The sequence below is a fragment of the Triturus cristatus genome, chromosome 1_2 (genome assembly GCF_964204655.1).
Source record: "Triturus cristatus chromosome 1_2, aTriCri1.1, whole genome shotgun sequence".
NCBI classification, from domain to species: domain Eukaryota; kingdom Metazoa; phylum Chordata; class Amphibia; order Caudata; family Salamandridae; genus Triturus; species Triturus cristatus.
Window position 1 is genome coordinate 433,919,286 of NC_140580.1, and position 21,698 is coordinate 433,940,983.

General features: G+C 45.5%; 1 protein-coding gene across 2 annotated transcripts in view; it reads left to right on the top strand.

Annotated features, from left to right (window-relative positions):
- The window catches only part of TNKS2 (tankyrase 2), a 689,601-nt gene that overhangs the window by 130,760 nt on the left and 537,143 nt on the right, over positions 1–21,698 (top strand). For both annotated transcript variants that reach the window (XM_085605833.1, XM_085605841.1), the window contains exons 10-13: positions 10,194–10,285; positions 10,380–10,458; positions 11,322–11,493; positions 13,072–13,151. In XM_085605833.1, the coding sequence (XP_085461959.1) occupies positions 10,194–10,285; positions 10,380–10,458; positions 11,322–11,493; positions 13,072–13,151 (423 nt within the window). The remainder of the gene's footprint in view (positions 1–10,193; positions 10,286–10,379; positions 10,459–11,321; positions 11,494–13,071; positions 13,152–21,698) is intronic.

Here is a 21,698-nt window from a genome sequence, read left to right on the forward strand (position 1 = left end):
GACTATGGGAACGCCATTTATTTGGGCGCTAATAAGGCCAGCATCAAGCGCCTGCAAAGGGTTCAGAATGCTGCTGCGCGTTTGTTAGTAGCACTCCCAAAGTCCTACTCAGTTGCTCATATACTCCCCAAGCTGCACTGGTTGCCCGTCGAAAAACTCATTCAGTTTAAGGCTCTCTGTGTGTCGCACAAGATCTTGACTCATCAGGCCCCATTGGGGCTGTCCAACTTGCTTTAGTTTTATGTACCTCGGCGCCAACTGAGATCGGCTGACCGTGCGCTGTTCTGTATTCCCTGTGTTTTGAAAGCCAGAGCAGGCAGTCGCTCCTTTCGTAGTTTGGCGGCAAAACTCTGGAATTCATTGCCTGTCCCTATCCGAGTAATCCAGAATCATCTGGCCTTCCGTAAAGCCATAAAAACCTGGCTCTTTCCCGGTCTTCTGTGCTAACATCCTATTTCTTTCTTCTTGGCGTTTGTCTTAGGGCTGGGTCGCGCTATGACGCCCCGTCGCTGGGGCAGCCATGTGCTATACAAATCTGACTAATAATAATAATAATGTGCCTTTGCCTTTCATCCTCAAAATGACTTTGTATAAAGACAATTGTTAAGCAAAAATGTAATCCCATCACCTTTATCCTTGCTGCAACCCTTTTCCCCATCCATGTTACACCAATGGTTAATAAGTCAAATGCACAACATTGTCTGTAATTGGTATGTCCACTTTGCACTCTTTGGTCTCTGTGGTTGAATGCGTGGTGCAAGGCAAGTTGATCTCTCCTTACAGTAATGTTACTTAAATACGTTCTTGTGGCTCCTATTAGCAACTATAAAGGATCAAAAAATCCAAACAAACTGGCACGGTTGCGCGATAAGTTAAAAGCTTACCATTGAACATGCTGCCATCTAAAGATCACAAGTTCAAATCCCTGTAAGACCCTACTTTCTTTCGAGTTAAATAGAATCTCAATTTATATCTGGGCTAGTCTGTATTAAGGAGCTGTATCTCCAAATAAATCTGAGAACAAAAAAATGTGGGTTCTCAATTAGTAAGTCTGTATATTGTGCGAGTCCATTATCTCTTAATGTTATTCTGAAGTGAAATAGGCTAAGTATAATGGTTCTAGGTTAGGGGCGTTATGAATCTCTCCACCCCTCAATCTGCGCCCCCATAGTAACTTGAGCGAGATGAGTGCCACAGGCTAGATATGTGTGACATTCAAATTGTTTATGCCTCAATTGATTTTGATAGGAAATACTGATGTCCAAATAAAAGCTCATGAATACCACTGAAAGAGGATAGTAAGATTAAACAGAAGGTGGGAAATTGATGGAAAGAACACAAGTGTGGTGGGAGGAGCGGATAGATGATGAGCAGAGGGAAATGTGGCTTGATGGAAGAGTGGAGAGAAGGAAGATTAGATGGATGGTAACTGAAACGTGGGGTTCGGACTCAGCAGGCCCTGATTTGGTTAACGCTCTCCCTGACGGCTATGCCATGGTAAGACAGGATAGAGAGGCCCGTAAAGGGGGGGGGAATAGGTATTATTTATAAGAACGCCTTTACCTGTCGCATGGAGTCTCTTCCTTCTCCCTATAATTCCTTTCAGGCCATGTTCTTTTCCCTTAGCTCCTCTCCCATAGAAAATTTCTCTGGTATTCTTATTTACAGACCCCCAGGTTCCAGATCCTCGTTTGGCTCCGACCTTCTGGAAGCTATAGAGCCTTTTCTAAATAGGCCCTCCCTTACTATTCTTGGGGATTTCAATTTCCACTTGGAAAATAGTAATTCTAGTGATACGCTATTCCTCGTGGATCTGCTGGCCTCCCTCAATCTTTTTCAAAAGGTATTATCTCCTACCCATGCTGCCGGCCATACGCTAGATGGAGTCTTTACGAATGACCCTAGATTGGAGTTGGGTCCTTCCTTTCCCCTCTCTTGGTCCGATCATAACGCAGTTTCTATGGAATTCACTCCTTGTGCCTCTCTCGCCCCTAGAAAAGATATAAACTGTTGGGTGCAGAAGAGGAGCTTCCGGGGGTTGACTGATCAATCCCTGGGTCCCCTCATTGCCAATATCAAGTCTCTTCCCTTTCAGGATATCGACTCTTCGGCACGGGAGCTTGCGAGCACTATCGCAAAGGCAGTGGACACTCTTGCCCCCCTCAAATCTCTATATTGTGCCAAGAAACGCCTCTCACCGCCCTGGTACTCCGACTCTCTCAGAGTTCAGAGGCAGGCATGTAGGAGGCAAGAAAGGCTCTGGAGAGCACAACCCGATGCGGAAGGTCGGACTAAGCATAGAAATCTCCTTAAGAGCTATAAAGCGGCGGTGCTGGTTGAAAAGCAATCTTATTTCTCTAACCTCACTTCCTCTCTTACTTCCCCTGGAGACCTGTTTAAAATTGTAGACACCTTATCCCTTGTCCATCACCCAGACCTCATAGTCCCTTCACAAGAACTCTGTGATCAGATTTCTTCCTTTTTCCACACCAAAATTTTAGACATTTACACAGCCATCCAGACGGACAATTTGACTCGGGCCTTCTCTCCTGATTCGGGGAATACTACTCTCCCTATCGAAACCTACCCCAGTTTCCCCCTTCTCACAGCCAAGGACCTTGATAAACTCTTGGATTCTCTTAGGTCAGGCTCTCCTCTTGACCCCTGTCCGCTCAAAGCCTTAAACTGTAGGGCAACTCTAATCCCCCCCCTGTTGGCAGTTATGAACAGGGCTATATCCAGTGGTGCTTTTCCAGCCTCCTGGAAAACAGCTATTGTAAAGCCCCTCTTAATAAAGGCCACTTTGGACCCTGGGACTTTAAAGAACTTCCGTTCCATCTCCCTTCTCCCTGCCCCGGCCAAGATGTTGGAGGCTCATCTGAATTTCCATCTCAGCGCCTTTCTTGATAAAACCTGCCTGCTTGATCCATCTCAGCACGGTTTCAGAAAGGCGCATAGTACTGAGTCAGCTCTTACAGTGGTGGTCAATAATATCCGCGCTAAGGTCGACAGGAGTCAGACCACCCTTCTGATCCTGCTCGACCTTACAGCCGCGTTTGACACCCTGTCCCCCACTATCTTGGCCTCCCGTCTCAGTGAGATGGGGGTGGAGGGTCTGGCTCTTCGTCTCCTTACCTCCTTTCTTAACAACAGGGAGCAAAGGGTTGAATTGGGTGACTTCCTCTCCACCGCCAAGCCTTTGCAGTGCGGGGTCCCTCAGGGCTCTTCTTTGAGCCCTACACTTTTCAACATTTATGTGGCCCCACTCGCTAGGCTTGTCAGGTCCTTTGGACTGGAAGTACTCTCGTACGCCGATGACACCCAAATCATGGTCTCCCTGTCACAATCTGTTGGGTCCACGGCCCTAAACTTTAGGAACTGTATGGGGGCCGTGGCAGGTTGGATGACGTCAAACTTCCTAAAGTTGAATGGGGAGAAGACTGAGATCCTTGTGTTCGGGGGAAACAAGGAGGTTTGGTCAGCGGATTGGTGGCCATCGACTCTGGGAGTATGCCCCCAGCCATCCCCCGTTGCCCGAAATCTGGGAGTCCTATTTGACACCTCACTTGCCTTTGATAAGCAAGTGAATAGGACCGTTTCCACCTGCTGTGGGGTCCTAAGGGTGCTGAGAAAGCTCACCCATTACCTCACCCCTGACGCCCGGAAACAAGTCTCGGTTGCCCTCCTATCTCCGCGCTTGGACTACTGCAACGCCCTTTATCTTGGGATGAGCAACAAACTGGTTCATCGGCTGCAAGTGGTCCAGAACGCGGCAGCAAGGATTGTCGTTAATGCCCCTAGACGCTCCTCAGGAACTGCGATCAGGAAACATCTTCATTGGCTCCCGGTGCATGCCAGAATAAAATTAAAAACCTTGATCATCATCCACCGGGCTCTTCATGACGCAGGGGCCGAGGGCATTAGGTCTCTGCTGTCGTACTACACCCCAGGTAGGGCCCTGCGATCCGCCAGTCAGAAGCTGCTAACCGTCCCACGCATTGCGAAAGCAAGGTGGGGGGGCAGGGCCTTCCTCGCTCTTGCCCCCAGACTTTGGAACGAGCTTCCCCTTGATCTCCGGAATCAGGAATCTCTTACTCTGTTTCGCAGAGGCCTTAAAACTTTGCTTTTCTCTGAAGCTTACCCTTAATGCTTCTTCCTCTCCTTATCTTGGATCTGGCTGATTGCTTTCCATCATTTGCGCCTTGACGCCTTCGGGCAAAGTAGCGCATTATAAATTCCCTATCAATCAAGAAAGGAGGAAAAAGACATACAAAGTTATGGAAGGTTAAATTAAGGGGTAAAGTGCATTTTTTGGCCACATTATCAGAATTTCTTCCAGGGGACCAAGTTCCCCAATAAATTCCTGGCCTGCCTGCCTCATTTGCTCTCAGAGAGTTGTTGGGCATATTGTTCATAGTGGAGGGGGGGGGGGGGTGTAATTATTCTGGCTACTTTGTTCTCCGGTATTCACCTTTAGGTTTCTGTGATGCTATACAGATAACCATTCTTATTTCAAATTTCATTGAAGTGATAGCCCAAAAATCTTTGTCAGCGACAATTCCACTAATTTCATGTAGAAGGCTTAAAATTCCCTCCTTGATTTTGGCTTTGTAAGTTTAGTGACTTTCCATTACAGATCGTGAAGCTTGGGCATAGGGAGCCTAGGTTTCTGTGATACAAACTCTGTAACTTCCAACTGATTTACTCTCATTTTACCATCAGTGACTCGATCTTACATGCCCTTGAATTCTTTCTATACCTGCACAAAAGTAAGGATTCAAGTATTCGTGTCTGGATTGTCTTTCTTCGCTTCATGATCATTTCCATGCTTCTGTTTGGATCTACCTTTTCTTTCGCGGGTGAGTGATGGTTCTTCAATGCTCTTTATAGGCTCTGTTTTTTCTTATCTTTGTTCTTCGTGTATGCCACACCTCGTTTAAAAAAAAATTAATATGTTCTGTGCGGCACGCTCAAAATAATGATCTTTGGGTGTGCTCTGGAAAGCTGGTGCTGATCACATTTTAGATTAGAAGAATACCACAGTAGAATAGTGACTAGTCTCCTGCCTCCAAGAAAGGCAGGAGATGTATCAACTCACTTTTGGGGTTGTTAGCGGCCCTTGGGAGCCCTTGGGACATTAGCGTCTACTTTTCCTTGGACAGACCTAAAACACGGACTGCCAGAGATTGATGGGCATAGAGTGAAGTTGATCCATTTAATAGTACAAATACATCCTTTGCTACAAGATGTGATTCAGTTTGATGCTCAGGGAGCTTAAAGTGTGTTATGGCCTTTGGTAAACACCTGACTTTGGTTATGGTAACTGTTAATAAGATTAATCGCTTGAACATGATATGAGATGTTGTGTACCCTGAGAGTACTGCTCCACAATGGTTGCCGTAGTCCTTGTGAATGCAGTAAATGACATAGGTCTACATAGTATTGTGCATTTAATTTGGATACCTAGTCAGACCCTGCAGATTATGGTCTCTGCCCTTAGAGAGGAAGGCAAGGCAAACATGAACTCAGGTTCTTTGAGGATGTAATCCTATGCCTGGAGAGTTATCAGTGGCATAAGCAAGCTCTGGGGAAGAGAAATGATGCTGGAACTCAGAAGGTCCTTTGATGCTTCACGGACTTTAGGGTCCAAAGGCATACCTTCCAAAAAGGTTATATTGTTGTACAAGGCAAGTTTCTACCATGGATGAAGAGTTAAGACCGCGTTTGTGTGGCGATGATTGGGCAGTGGCTTCCAGGCCAGAGCACTCCTAACAGAAGCAGACTGGCTCTTTTTATCCAGTAATTGCTACTGATTCCTTGATGCTTGAACCCTTGAGGACTCCCTTCCCTGAGTGACACAAACGGCTAGCGAAAAAGGGGGGGGGGGAGGGAAAAAGCAGGAGTCTAAGTTGGGGGCAGGATTGTGTGCCAGTTTTGTTAGGTGAGCCAGGAGCAGGGCAGCCACTCTGCTGTTTTGCACTATATCCATACCGCAGCCCATTTCTTACTTTGTTTTTAGCTAACATGTCTGAAGTGGGACTTTTGCAGTGGGCAGATCTTTCTTAACTTCTAAGTAGCAGTTCATCCGCAAGATGGGGATTTATTCAAATGATCCTTTTGCAAAACTATTTGCTTGTTCTAAACATAAGTAGTCATTTTTAGCAGCATGATGTTGAAGTCCTAAATATCAGCAATGTTTGTGAGCCATTTCACACAAAATGATTTGTTTGCCATCTGTTTATAGTAAGATACTGATGTTTTCTGAAGTCTCTATCTATTTGAAATGTTAAACATTGGGAAGGGTTACCTTGATGAGCCTAGCGAAGCTGTGCTCTTTCCCTGAACTCTCTACCTAATTATTTAGTTATGAGTCTGGTTAGTCTGCTCTGTGTGCTTCGGAAAGAGGAATATAAAATGTTATATGGGTACATTCTGAAAAAAGTGCACAGGTTTCTTCAAGATAAGTGATTTAGAAAACAAGCCTCTTAGTGTGAATACTTGATATGTGCGGTGTTAACGCTGTCATGCCTTGACTAGATATATTCTATCTTATTTTTTATTTTTTTTTAAATATATTTTATTAGAAACCGTTAGCACACAATAAAAGACATACAAGGGCCTACAACCACCAGGGCCGGCCGCTATAGAGCCCGAGGGCCCGCAGTGTAACGCCATACATTCAAATGAACCAGCGGCAAAGCACCCGGCAGTCCGTAGGCACCTATAACAGGCCATGGCCATAGGCCAGGAGCAGTTTAAAACAACAGTTTCATTTTTTATTAAACATAAAACACACTCAAGGCAATGAGAGTCCGAGATAGCAGCGTGCTCTTCCCAGGACGGGGAATAACATAAAGTGTCCAAAGCGATTCTAGTCCAGAAGCGGGGAAGGGGGGGCGATGGGAAAACAAAGCATGGAACACACCTCACACCCTCCCGCAGAATGCGCGGCTAGGGGGGTCAAAGCAATATCGACCTCTAATGGCAAAGGCGGGGTGCAGATACGGCCTCGATATGAATTCCACGGACCCCATACTCTACTCCATTTCCCTGGCTTACCTCTCGCCACATACACCGTCTTTTCCATAAACATACACCAGTCCATATTCTCCTTCCATACCTCAATCATGGGCGGCCTCGGGGAGCCCCATAACTGCGCAATGTTACGCTTAGCCACCATGTACCCCAAGGTCACCCACTGCGTCTGTGCCGCAGTACAATCATTCGGTTCCCAAACATTCAACAAACACCTCCTAGCCTCTGGCAACAGGGCCACGTGTGTGACCTCCTCCATAACAGTGTGGACATCGTTCCAAAATCGCACAACCTCCGAACATTCCCACAAGATATGAAGAAAGGTGCCCGGTAGGCCACATCCACGCTTACACAGTCCATCCGTCGAATAACCCATACGCAGCAAACCGGGCCCCGTGACATACACTCTATGAAGGATCTTCAGCTGAACAAACCGTAAGCGGGCCGGGATCGCTACCTCCTTCGGGGAGGCCACCGCCGACACCCAGTCCTCATCATCCAGCTCTAAGCCATCGCCCGTCCATGCCTCCCTCAGACGGAGCAGCAAGTCCGCACGATCGTTGATGAGTTTCTTGTAAATCAGAGAAATAGTGTTGTCGGGCACGTAGCCATCCAACACTCTATCCTCCAGTGGGGAATACTCTGGGATGGCAGCAGCGTCCGGAAAAACCGAACACAGCGCATGGTGGACTTGAGCATACCGGAAGTACTCTCTATCGTTCAATTTATATTCCATTTTAAGCATTTCAAACGTTTTGAAAGCTCCCTTCACCCAAAGATCACCCACCTTACATATACCAATCATGTCCCATTTCTCAAAACCTTTCGATCGCCACAAACAGCCCAACCGCCCAGAGGCATACAGCGGCGTCGCCCGAGTCAAGCGATCCTTCCACCCCATCGCGGCATTCGCCGCGTGCCACACACGCACCGCCACCCGCGTGGGTCCCGTCAGCCGCGTGTCCGGGGTCACCGAGTACAGCGCCCTATTATAATCCCCACCCGGGAGCAGGAATTTATCCATCTCGAACGCCGGGTTTAAGGCAGGACCATATATCCCGTGGTTCATCGCCGCCAACTGAGACGCCCAATAATATCGTTTGATATCGGGGAGGGCGACCCCCCCCCCCATCGTACCAAGGGAGCGTCAACTTGGCGAGAGCAATCTGCGGCCGCCCATCCCAAAACAGTTGGCGCTGAAGACCCTCAACCTCCCGGAAATAGCGGGCCGGCACGACATCAAGAGTATTTTGCAAAGCATACAAAAAGCGAGGCAGCGACATCATTTTAAACAATGCCGCCCGTCCAAGCGGCGAAAGCGGAAGTCGTCGCCATCTTGCGACGTCGGCCTTCAGTCGCTGGAGGGGAGGGAGAAGGTTTCGCTCATAGCGGACCGCGGGATCCAGTGAGATAAAGATTCCCAAATATTTGAACCCCAGGGTAGCAATCTGAACAGGGCAATCTTGCGGCAGGAGGGGGGCGTCCCCCGAGAGGACATAGACGCACGACTTGGCCCAGTTGATGACCAGGCCAGAGTTGCGGCCAAAGGAATTCAATACGTCCACCAATACCATTAGCGACTGTCGGGGGGGAAGTGAGATACAGAAGGATGTCGTCCGCGTAAAGGGAGACACGGTCTTCGAACTCCGGCGTCCATCTAATGCCTCGCAACGACGGCTCCCAACGCAACCAGGCGGCGAGAGGCTCCAAAGAAAGCGCAAAGAGAAGGGGTGATAGCGGACATCCCTGTTGCGTACCCCTCCCCAGTGCGAAGGGAGCCGACACCCTACCATTCACCACCACCTGAGCCAATGGGTCAGCGTATAGCAATTTTACCCAACCAATAAAATCAGGGCCGAACCCAAATTTCGCCAAAACGGACCAAATATATGGCCACTCCAAAGTGTCGAACGCCATAGTAGCATCTAAAGGTGCCAAGATGGCCGGCTCCCGTATAAACTCTCTATCTTATTTTAATGCCTTAAATTGCTTCCTATAATTATGTGAAATGGCAAACGCACAGTAATGGGTTAATTCCAAGTTATTTTTATCATCTGATTGACCCACTTCCAATAAACTGGTCTCAAGGGGAACATATTGCAAAAGCTACTCCATTCCACAATGTGCTGTCTGAAATTGAAAGGGTTTACCCAAGCAATGAACTGCTGTAGCTGCAGCTTCTTTAAAGAAAGGCACTTCATTGTAGACAGTCAAATGACTGAGACTATCTAATAGTCTAAGGAGATGAGTTGTGTCTGTTTCTCTGTCTCCTAGTTGGCACAGTCTTTAAGCAGATAACTGTAATGTTTCAATATAGTCCCATGAAAGCTAGCTTTATTTGTATACATCTTTGCATTTATTTTCCCAGTCCTCCTGAAATTGAGAGAAGGCGTTGATTCTGATCTTCATGGGAGTATTTGTAAAACCTTCATTTTTTACCGTATATTAGCAAGGCAACAACCTTGTCAGACTGTATTCTGTAATTTATAACCTACATCTATCCTGTAATTTGTCCATACTAATGGTATTTTAAAAATTGTAACCACGGCAAGCCCTTTTTGTTTAGAGAAAGAACTTAAAAGTACTCTAATAAAAAAAAACTCTCAAAACATTCTGCATTAGATGTATATGAAAATATGAAGTTATAGTAATGAGAGGCGCCCTTGCGTCTTAAGTGATTGAGACCCTTTTCAAGCCTGAATACCCTTAAAATAGTACTTGGTAACCATGTGACATACACAGGAAAAACTTAAGGGTGTCTTATGTAAGCGGAATCCCCTTGCAATTTTTTTTTTTTTAAAGAAAAATCTTGAGCACTGTGAAAACTGCTAAAGCACACTATATAGTGCTGCTACAGGACGCTGTAAGACTAACTCACTTTGATCAATGGATTGATTCTGTTCATATACGTGAAGAACTGTCTCTGTGGTAAAGTAAAGTACTGCATTATGAAAGGTAAAGTATCACTTCCATTTTATGTATAAAAATTGACTCTGCAACATTTCTTTAAATTCTGTTGGCCCTTTAAAGCTTGTGATATTCATTTTTCTACTGTTGACCTTAAAATGCTAAATGGTTTGGTTGTTGATGCATGTTACTAGATTTGGGAGCACTAAAACAGATATCGATGTTCATGCAACACAATTATTTATTTCTAGCACTGTGCAGCTGCTTCAATGTGTTCCAAGAGAAAGCTCGTGTGTGAATTACTTTTACGAAAAGGAGCAAATGTTAACGAGCAGATGAGAGAGTAAGCCTTCCATTTTTTATTGGTGTTTCCCATTTTTCTCCATGTTTCAAATGGAAGCACAAAGTACATTTACGTTTCTTTCTGTTTATTCTAGTCTCCAGACTCCTCTCCATGTAGCATCTGACAGCGCACGTGATGATGTTGTGGACTTGCTTGTGAAGCATGAGGCTAAGGTACGAGTAGCCACAAGTACTTTAACAGTCTTCCTTTCCACAACCGACTGATGTGTGAAGGTTGGAGTGCTCACTTAGACATACTCATCTAGATGGCCCAAAAAGGCAATAGCTTTCATCCCGGGGGACAGTTTGAGACTATAGAATAGCAATGTGTGTAAGAAAGGCTAGTGACCTACAAGGTAGTAATAAAATTGGTCTTGAGGAAATGCTTTTGATGCAATATGTTTTATAGTCAGGTCTGTTTGGTCATCGTTTTCTCAGAAACATGTTAAAAGCAGTTGTTTTCATAGCGTTTACCTTATTCTGCTGTAAAAAGTCAGGAGTTATGTTTTTGTAAGTGTTACAAATCTTGCTCACTTGGTTGAAACAGTTTACCCGGTGTTGAGTTGAAAGACCTCACACAGTTTTCACTGTTGTGTACCCTGAAAACTTGAATTAAAGCTAAAGACAAAGGTTTAAACACCTGTGAAAATAAAATAAAATCCAGTGAAACTTTTCTCAATTTTTAGGGTTGACCTATAGATACAAGAACTGTTCATTAAAGCAAACTTATACAAACTTCAACATTCTGTTCCCTAGGCATTCTGACTTAACCCTTCTCTGCTTTAGATGTTTATTAAAGTGAGTGTGAATTCGATTGTTTTATAAATAACTAAACACTGCAGAAGTTATTTTGGGGGAGGGTAATTGGGCACTTTAAAAGCACCTGCTACTTATAGATCTGACTCTTGTTCCATTACAAAGGTTCAAAGCATTTCTGAATAGCCCTGACACAGGTACATTCATATGTAGAGTTTGCCATTGAATCCAGTATTGCATTACATCATCAGTATGTTAAGTTCTTGTCAATTTTGTTTCAGGTCAATGCACTGGACAGTCTTGGACAGACACCGTTACACAGAGCTGCACTTTCTGGCCATCTTCAGATCTGCCGATTGCTATTCAATGCTGGTGCTGATCCATCTATAGTATCACTGCAAGGCTTGACTCCTCTGCAAATGGGGGATGCAAGCGTACATCAAATACTGCAAGGTATTTTACGCTCTAGGGTTCATGGTTTACAATAGAAATAGTCCCTTTAGATATTTCCATTTCCTAACTCATAGAAGTGTTTTATAAGGACAAAAATAGTACATTAAAATTCGGTTTTAGATCATTCTTTTATTTTAGATGTGCCAAACGAAAACTTTGTATGTCCTATTGTCTCCCTCCTTCCCATTACTTTTTCCTATGCTCTTGATGCTGAAAATAATTTTTGGTCCTCCCCCCTGTAAAATCTGCAATCTGCCATAATTGATGTCCTTGCTTTCCTTCGAGAGGATGTGTTGTGTAACTTGAGATTTCTGTGTGTTTTGTGCTATGAGACTTAGCATGGTCAGAGGTGTAAGGAGAAGACCTGTATATAGGCCTGCACATTATTGTGGTTCCTCTTCAGATTGCCTTCATCCTTTGGGGTCTTGACAGCCTGCATGCATTTCCTTTGTCTCTTGGTCTAAACCTATGGCCGTCTGTTGTGCTGGAGGAATATCTACATCCCTTTCTCTTCTAACCAGTTTCCCTCACTGAGTCTAAACCCACCCTCTCTTCCCTTTCGTGGGAATTTACCTCACAACCAGGAAACCTTAGCTGAGGCTCGCTGGGCCCAGTATACAAAAATACTTGACTAGTTTGGTCCAGGGTGTCTTCTACCTATATACAGAGCTGAAAGGTGTTTTCTTCTGATTTGCGGAAGAATCAACATGTTTAAGAAAGTTTGCAATTTGCTTGACTTTGGCTTCCCTGTGCGGCGCCTCTCAAGCTTTTAGCTAGCACTAGATCTGGACTTTAAAGAAACTGTGTGCCAGCCCAGAGATTTGTTCACTATAAGCTTTGATGACTTTCTCCTCCTCCAAGAACTCTAAACAAGCACGAGGAACTGGAGCCATCCGACACTTGTGACCTGGAAGGAGGAGCTGAACTGCCCAGCATGAAGAGTGAAGCTGTTCTCAAGCCAGGAGGATCCAACCGCACCACAAGGCCATATTATGATATAAAAATAATACTATTATAACTTAAGGTCATGCTCACTGAATGTCCCTGAAAGAAGAACCAAGTAGGCCTTGCAGACCAGCTTTCTGACATAGACTTAGAATCTGAAGAGAACCACAAAGTGCAAGGAGCCGGAGAAAGGCTTCCAAGATTTTGTGAGTGGTGTGTTCCCTACCTTCCATAAACCAACTCGACTTGGGAGGTGGAGGAGCGTTCCCGGTGTCTTGTTTTAGAGCCTCAGAAAAACCAGTGAGATTTTCCCCTTCAGACCCCTAGGCTGGGTACAAGGGTCATTTTGCCCTAGTTGGTTGAAAAAGTGCTGTTAGAGATGTGCTGTTAATGCTCTTGTACTTTATTCGTAAATTCCACTGCCCTGTTGACATCTGGTACCTGAAAATCTCTGTGTGCTCCCTCCCTCAAAACCATAAACTTTTTACAATAGACATATCCTTACAGTTGTGTTCTAAGCAACTAATATGAATTTGTAATTGGTAGAGTCCCAGAGTGCCCAATCGGAACACAAACGGTACTGTTTTTTCTCATGTTGATTTTAATGTTACATTTTTTTTTCCCCTCCAACAGCAGGTGTTGTGTCATGCACGTCAGATAATGATAAACTTTTGCTGGAATCTGCCAAAATTGGTGACCTCGAAGTGGTAAAAGTAAGTGCCTTATTTTATTTTTGCATCTGCTCTTTCTGCGTATATGGATTCATCATTATGTGTAACCAGTTCACAAATTATTTCTGAACTGATTCTTTTATAGCGCTGTGCTTTCTGGAGCTTTAATATAACAGCTGGCTTTTAACTACATTTTATGTTTAGAAAAAAACTGGCAGTAGGTCCTCCAATCACTGCTAAATACAAGTGGAATAAAGTAATTTAAACACTCAAATTGAAACATATTCTGCCATGGTATTTGATTAAAAAGGAGAAATGTAACAAAAAAAATAAATGGGACTGTTGGAACGGGAAATAAAGACCAGCATTTCTAGCTACAACAATGACATAAAACAGTGGATCTCTCAATTTAAATAATTTGGTGTTCGGTATATTACTATAGGAAACTGAGTTTCTGACAGTTTCCTTGGATCTTTTGTTTTGAATGTTCACCAGTACCCTTTTGTGTAATGCTTTTATCCCTGCTTTCAATGTGAGAGCTCTTTGGTGTTACTTCAGAGCTGTATGCAGAAGATGTAAGACTAGCCATGTGCCACAGAACAATTAATCTGTATTAGACTATTTGGACCAGATAGTTGGATACAAGACATTCAAGATACCATTCATAGTGCAAAACTTGGATCTTTTGTACTAAGTTGAGGTTTTTGAGTCTGTGCATGCCATTATGAGCAGGACACATGATTACCATCCCCCTCATTCCATTTGGAGTTGATCTCCCTTATTTCCTCATGGCCAACATGATAGTAATAACACAGAAGGGACAGGATCCATGGTTGAGCTGCCTATTTTCTAGTGGTTGAATGCCTCGCAGGTACTGAAGCTACTGTGATTCTAGATATGGAGGAGATTGCATCCTTATGATCAAGCAAAGGACCATCCTGCAGGAAGTGAAAAAGGTTGAGTTCCCCTAAGCACATTGTCAAAACTTTCACTTAACAAATACTGAGTTGGCACAGGAAAAGGCACATATGTAGCAAGGCAAAGCATTAAAGCGATCAGCCCTTTTGGTTTGTAGTTACTAATGCAGAATGACCTGCAGCAGACTATTCTCTCTCCCCAATTAGATCCTGCAGTTTCATAATTTGGACATTCACTGTTAATTTCGGACAGCAATATTCAAGCACCCTAGTGGTGCAAGTAGTCTACCTTGGCAGTACTCGCCCCGCACAAATCACCTCAACTGATTGTATGTTATTCAAAGTTAACTCCATGGAAAATATCTCAGAAATGAAGTTTAATCAAGAGTGTACAGCCTAATTGGGTCCTCTGGCAACTCTGCCAATGTTTGTCATCTTTCCTGGCCTCAGTCCCGTAATTGTCTTCTTGAGTGCCAATATTGTGGCTGTTAAACTCATTTCAGTTCCAAAATAAATGGTACAATTTAAATTCAAGTCCATCAAATCCCTATTGATGCCCCATTGAATTTAATGTCACAAATAACTTGACGCTCAGTGGCCATTTATCAAAACTGCCCAGTCTTAAGAAGTGCAGGTTGGCTGAGCCCAGGCAGTATCCAGATACTGGGACCTATAGTGATGGCAGTCATGGTGATGTTAAGTATCTGCACTCTACCTGAAAGTGCTCCAAGCGCAATACATTAAGACTCCAGCCACTTTGCCGTAAAATGAGGACATCTTTTCTGTGGTAGTATCATCTACTTGATACCTATTTCTGCTCTCCATAAGGTTCATAGTGTACTCTACAGGCTCAGTTACTCCAAGGACACTATTTCAAAGACTTTCACAGGAAATCAGGTGGAGAGCACCCAAGGAGGACTCTGCGTTTCTGTCTAAGAAACATCACTGCGCAGATCATCCTGTACAGAATTTACAAGGTTGATTATTCTCTAGTATTGGGATATATTTTCTAGATTTGCATGCTTGAATCATCCCCCGTCGGTGAGATGGGAGTCCCACTGTACATTTAAAAGCATTGTAATCATCATAGCTTACAATGGCATTAAGACATTGAATTTAACAGCTTATCCATTTCATGTAAAAAGAACCAAACTCCAGGTAATCAGGCGACCACACCTTTAGAACACTCCCACCAGAGGCCTCTTACCTCAGATTTTTTCTCACGTCGTGGGAGAGGGAGTCTCCCTGACCTCCTCTCAGTTTGTCTGATTTGGTTATTTCCTGTTTGCTTCAGTTGTGTTCCAGTATGTCAGAACTTGTGAAGACAGGTCTCTTTAGACCTTGTGGGATCTGCAATAAGAAAAGGCTTCACTCGGAAGGTGCCCATAGAGAGTGTATTTATTGCCTTCACCCCACCCAGAAGGTGAGAGACTGTAAAATCTGCAGGACCCTTTCCACAAAAACTCTCAAAGATTGTGAGGGAAGACATTTGATCTGTCTACTGAAATAAAAATAAAAAACTGCTGCCGTTCCTGAGCAAGAGTGTAGTGGTTTTTCTACTTCCTCACAAACATCCAGGAAGAGAGAGAGAGGCCATCTCATTAGTCCCCCTCAGAGGCTCATAAAAGCCTTAAAAAAGACCCACCCTAGATCTTAAAAAGGCTCTTATGAAGAAAAGAGAAAAACTGCTTCTTCAGACTCCAAATCTGAGCCTTCTACTCCATCTGTAGCCCTTCTGTTAAATCCTAGATCCTTGTTGTAGAAAAGTGGGGTTTTGTTGCAGTAACCCCCCCACTTTTTGCCAGAACTACTGATGCACTTTGACTTGATGTGCCCTGGGTCCCTGCCATTCAGGCTCCCAGGGTTTGTTCATTCCCCAAAACTGTACCAAACCCAATTGGCACTCTCTGGCCACAGGTCAGCCCCTGGTAAATGGTACCACATGTACCCAGGGCACTGTGACCAGAGAAGGCCTCTAAGGGCTGCAGCACTTATTGTGCCGCCCTTAGAGGTCCTGTACCTTTACACTCACTGAAGGAAACTGGCTCTATATATACTACACCAAAATGAGATGTAGTGTGTATACAGTCCAAGTGAACCCAGAGGTAGGCAGAGGTTAAAGTTGGATACAACCTTACTCTCTATTTGTGGTAGAGTGGTCAAGCAGTAAGGCCGTATCAGAGGACAGTGTTGAGCATTTGATGTACACACTCAGTAAGCAAATGAATTTGCACACTCAATAACTGAACTCTAGGCCAATTGTGTTTGTATAAAAATATATACTGTTGTATTATTTTAAGAACCAAGCAAGCCTGGCACAAGTAAGCATTAAATACTTTTGAGTAATAAGTTATTGGATATAGAACAGTTTGAAAATGCAATAGAAATTGTACTTTGTTTGATTCACAGGGAATGCAGTATGTTGCAACATTTTGCAAATACAGTACATTGGAATGAATAGGCTTTTTCAGTAAATTGCAGGTAAGTTACTTTTCTTGTTACTTTTCAAACTCAGTGCTGAATACTTACATTCAGCACTGGGACATTTCCTGGAAACCGCTAAGTAAATAAGTTTTGGTTATTTGTGCGATTTTTAAAGAATATTTTTAGATTTCAAAACTCCACACTTTGCCCTGTTTTTTTCAGTGGAGATTCTCCGGTTTGCAAAAGCACTGCAGGCAGGGAGACTAAGGACTTCAGGGTGCGATCACCACTTCGAGAGGTAAGTTAGGAAGTTAAGGGTTGGTTAGGCACCTTTGGTTTGGGCACACAAGGCCGTGGGGCGTCGGGTGCAGTGGTGCCTTTTAGGGTTGGATCTTCTTACCAGCTTCGGGTCGCGGTCCGGGGGGGCCTTCTGGATTTAGGCTGCAGGTGTCGGATGGAGGCTTGAGGCAGGTCAGGGGCTGCCGGATCTCGGGTGAGGATCGCCGGGGGGACCTCCTCGTTGTGTTTTTCCACTGGAGCTTGGGCCGGGTTCGGTGCACAGTGGGCTGGATTCGCAGTCTCTGACTGCTGCCAGAGGTTGCAGTTGAACAAATTTGGTTTTCACGGGAGAAGCAGTCTTTGGAAGTGAAGGCAGGCAGGTCACCTGGGGTTTTTGAGGTTGATGGCTGCCGGACACACCGGAATTTCGCAGGAGCAGGTTCGAGGGAAAACAGGCCGGTAGGGCTGGGGCCAAGTCAGTGGGCTTCTTCCTCTTGTTAGCTAGCTGCACGGCTGTTCGGTCCTTCTTCTTTTCTTCTTGTTGTTTCTGGATCTGAGGAAGCAAGGTTCAGGGTGCCCCCAAAATACTAGATTTAGGGGTGTTACAGGAAGGTAAGGGCAGGGACCAATGGGTCCCTTCCCTGGGGTGGGTACACCCCGTATCGTGCCATCCTCCAGTGGCAGGGGGGCAGGAGCCTGTCCCTAGTTGGCTAGGTCCCCCCATCCTCAAGATGGCAGGGACTCAGAGTTGTGCTTAACCTCGCCCACCTGAGGGGTGGAGTTGGCAGAGGTGGGCACACCTCTTTCACTCACTTGTTTTTCCCGCCGGTTCTCCCGCCCAAAGTGGGGGGTAGAACCAGTGGGGACCAGTTGCTGAAAGCAGCAAATGGTCTGGGGAGGCTCAATAAGGCGGCATGTCTTTGAAGCTTCCCCCTCGTGAAGCCTGCCCTTTGTGGGGGAGGAGGCTTGGCACCTCGCCCCAGGATGTGCATTGTTTCAGGCCCCCGAGAGCAACAGGCTCTCGACCCAGGGGTCCAGAAACGTGTTTGTTTGTGGCAGCCTAAGCAGCCACTCAGTCAGGTCACTAGGAGTTGGTCGAGTTTCAGGGGGCATCTCTAAGATGCCCTCTGTTGTACATTTTACATTAAATCCCACATTGGCATCAGTGTGGGTTTAATGTGCTGAGAAGTTTGATACCAAACTTCCCAGACTTCAGTGTAGCCATTATGGTGTTGTGGAGTTCGCAATGACAAATTCCCAGCACCATATACTCTTAATGGCAGCACTGCACTTACAGTGCCCAGGAATGGACGTGGGCACTGTATGGGTACAGGGCTCATGCACCTGTACCCTCACCACTGGCATAGGGTACCCAGCTAGAGGGGTGACTGATGTATGCCAGGGCAGTGGTTTATGGGCATGGCACACAGGAATGTGTGCCATGTCGTCTCGTCTCTTTGTTCTGCACCAAGACACGCAGCCTGCAAAGGCAGTGTGTGAGTGTCAGGGTACAGGACCTCTAAGGGTGGCACAATACGTGCTGCAGCCCTTAGAGGCCTTCTCTGGTTACAGTGCCCTGGGTACCTGTGGTACTATTTACCAGGGGCTGACTTGTGGCCAGAGATGCCGATTGGTTTAGGCTTCAATGCCGTTTTAGGGAAGCATCATAGTCCCTGGGTACCTGATAAACAGGAGCCCAGGGCACACTCAGTCAAAGAACATCAGCAATTCAGCAAAAAGGGGGGCATACCATGCAAAATAGAGGGCACTTTCTCACACTCGCACACTGCCTGTGCAGGCTGCGTGTTTTGGTGCAGAACAAAGTGAAGAGCCGACATGGCACACATCCCCGTGTTCCATGCCTACAGCCACCCTTCTAGCTGGGTGCACTATACCAGTGGTGAGGGTACAGGTGCATGAGTCCTGTACCCCTACAGTGTCTAAGTCCATTCTTAGACACTGTAAGTCCAGTGCTGCCATTAAGAGTATATGGTGCTGGGAGCCTGTCATTATAAACTCCACAGCACCATAATGGCTATGCTGAAAACTGAGAAGTTTGGTATCAAACTTCTCAGCACATTAAACCCACACTGATACCAGTGGGAGATTTAATGAAAAATGCACATAGATGGCATCTTAGAGATGCCCCCTGAAAAACTACCAGCCTCTGCTGGGTTCCCTGACTGGTACACACCAGCCTACCACCATGAGACAGGTTTCTGGACCCCTAGGGTGGGAGCCTTCGCTCCCTGAGCCCAGAAACAAAGCCTTTCCTGGGCAGAGGTTTTCACACCTCCCCCAGGCCAGGATGAGCCATCTGTGGCAGGGGAACTTCAAAGGCCTGGCAGCCTTTGTAATGCGACCCCCAGCCTCTCCTGCCATCAGGAGCAGACCCCCCTTCCTGTCTCCCCTCCTTTTTAGCTAGAAGACGGGCGGGAAAAACTAGCCAGCCCAGAAGGTGTGCCCACCTCTTCCAACTACACCCCTCAGGTGGGGGAGGCGAGGTGAAGCCCTCTTCAGTGCTAGCCATCTTGCAGATGGCAGGCACTCCCTAATCAGGATAAGGAATTATGCTCACTCCCCCACGTGGGATGAGCACACCCAGGGTGAAGTCACCCTAAGGTCAGTAGCCCATCGAGACCCCTTAAAACGCCCCCTAAATACAGTATTTAGGGGGCAGCCCTGAACCAACAAAGCAGATTCCCGCAACCTAAGAAGAAAAAGGACGAAAGAAGACGTCCAGCAGAGTAGACTGCAGAGAACAACTGACTTAGCCCCAACCCTACTGGCCCGTCTGCAGTTTCCAGAGATCCTGCGCCAAAAATAGTCTTGTGCTGCAGCCAGCGACCTCCAGAACTCCTGGGAGGACTGACTGCCTTCAACAAAGACCGGATCTCCTGTGAACAACAGCCCTGTTCAAAAGAAACTCCGAAAACAGACTGAGGCTGCTGAGGATAAAGAAACCCGACGCCTTGAACTACCACTGCACCCGTTGTCTACAGCCCGAGTTCGAGTGGCCCACCGGTCCAAGCGAGGTCCCCTAGCACTCCAGAGTCAGAGACCACCGTGGGTTTACCCCTCCAGGACTCCCCCCACGTCGCCTGCAGCCTCTGCACGGACCCCCCCCCCCCCCAACCGCGAGTGGCCCAGTAAGTGAAATCCGACCTCAAGACACCCCTGCATCCAGCCGCCCTGCGCCCTGGAGAAAAGAACCAGAGTTACACCTACGTTCCGGAGCCCTCCAACGTAGCTGCCCAGTCTGGACCAAGCCTGCAGCTGAAAACCAAAACCGAAAATCCCCATTGCAAACAGGACACCCGACGCGAAAACCGCACTCTGCACACGGCCACCCCAGCGCCGCTGAGGGTGCACCTTTTTGTGCTGGCTTGTTTCTCCATTTGTCCTGAGCTAAAGTCCAAGAGCTTTTCTTCGACAGGCAAGTGGCCTGCTAGTCAGCAGCCATCAACCGGAGGCCCCCAATCCTCCATTTGATAATATTGGGCCTTAGCACTCTGCACCCCGCTGCCCTAGTGCCACTGAGGGTTTAACAAGAGTGCAATATTGACCCTGCGGGACCCCTGAGTCTACCCCCAGAACCTTCACTCCCACTAGCAATTACTTACCTCAAAACTGATAACCATATTTTCCTCCATAGGATAACATTGACTGTTTTTTTTGGAAAAGTTTCTAAGTGTGGAGTTTGAAAACCTAAAGAAATTCTTTAAAATTACACTGTTTAACAAAATCGATTTTACTTACCTGTTTGCAGGAAATATCCCAGAGTAGTATCCAGGCATACTACTCTGAGTAAGAAAAGCAATCCAAAAAGTAACTTACCTGGTATTGTACTGAAAATCCCTTTCAAAACTATGTACTGTATTTACAAATCATTGCATTCCTCAAACAATATTGTAAGTCAAATCAAAGTACATTTACTATTGCACTCCAAACTGTTTGCAAACTGCATTACTACTGTTAACTATTGCATACCTGTGCCAGGCTTGCTTGGTTCTAGAAAATAAAATAACTAAAATAATACTTTTGTGCAAAAACAATTGGTCTGAAGTTCAGTCTATCAGTGTGTGAATTCATTTGCTGAGAACAACAAATGCTTAACACTGTCCTCTGATACTGCTCAACCACACTGCCACAAATCGAGAGTAAGGTTCTATCTAACTTCTACCTCTGCCTACCTTTGGGGTTCCACTGGACTCTGTGCACACTATGCCTCACTTTGGTATAGTATATACAGAATATAATTCTCTCTAGGCCTAGGTCTTTAGAAGGTATAATGGTCATCAAAATGTGGTTCAAAACCCTATCACTTAAGGTATTTTCTACTCCCCATGTTTCCAAATTTTGAGGTAGTCACCAAAGAATACGCCACCTTCAATTTTTAATTAATAGAAGATTTTACTTCAATCAGTCTCCCCAATGAGCCTCACGGTGTAAGTACTCATGTAAAGTACACCAGATGTTTCTCTAATCAGTTGGTTAATGAAAGAAACGTGAGGAAAAAATGTGAAAGAGACGTGATGGCACCTCACGTGCGCAACACCAATTGAGCCTGCTGATTGGTACTCATCAGCTCTGCCCACTCTTATCATCATCGGTAGCCATCACGCTCCAAAATAATAAACAAAGTGTCCACACTATAAACCCAGAAGAAATTAATGTAGGTAAGTAGTGCGACTGAATAGTGAAAAATAAAAAATGAAAAAGATGCACCCTCTATAGGTTCAAACTTTATTCTTCCTTAGAAGTGCACCCAGTTCAAAATTTAAAAAGGTTGCTAAATATGCATACCATTATGATGTGCCAACATGTTTCATCGCCAAGTGTATTTGTGGCGATTTTGTCAGGGCAACTACAGTCGCTTGGCACACGTCAGGGACACTTCTTAGTGTTTCATTCGGGGGCTGCCAAAAGTAAAAGACACACACAACTTAACTATTACCACAACCCATTC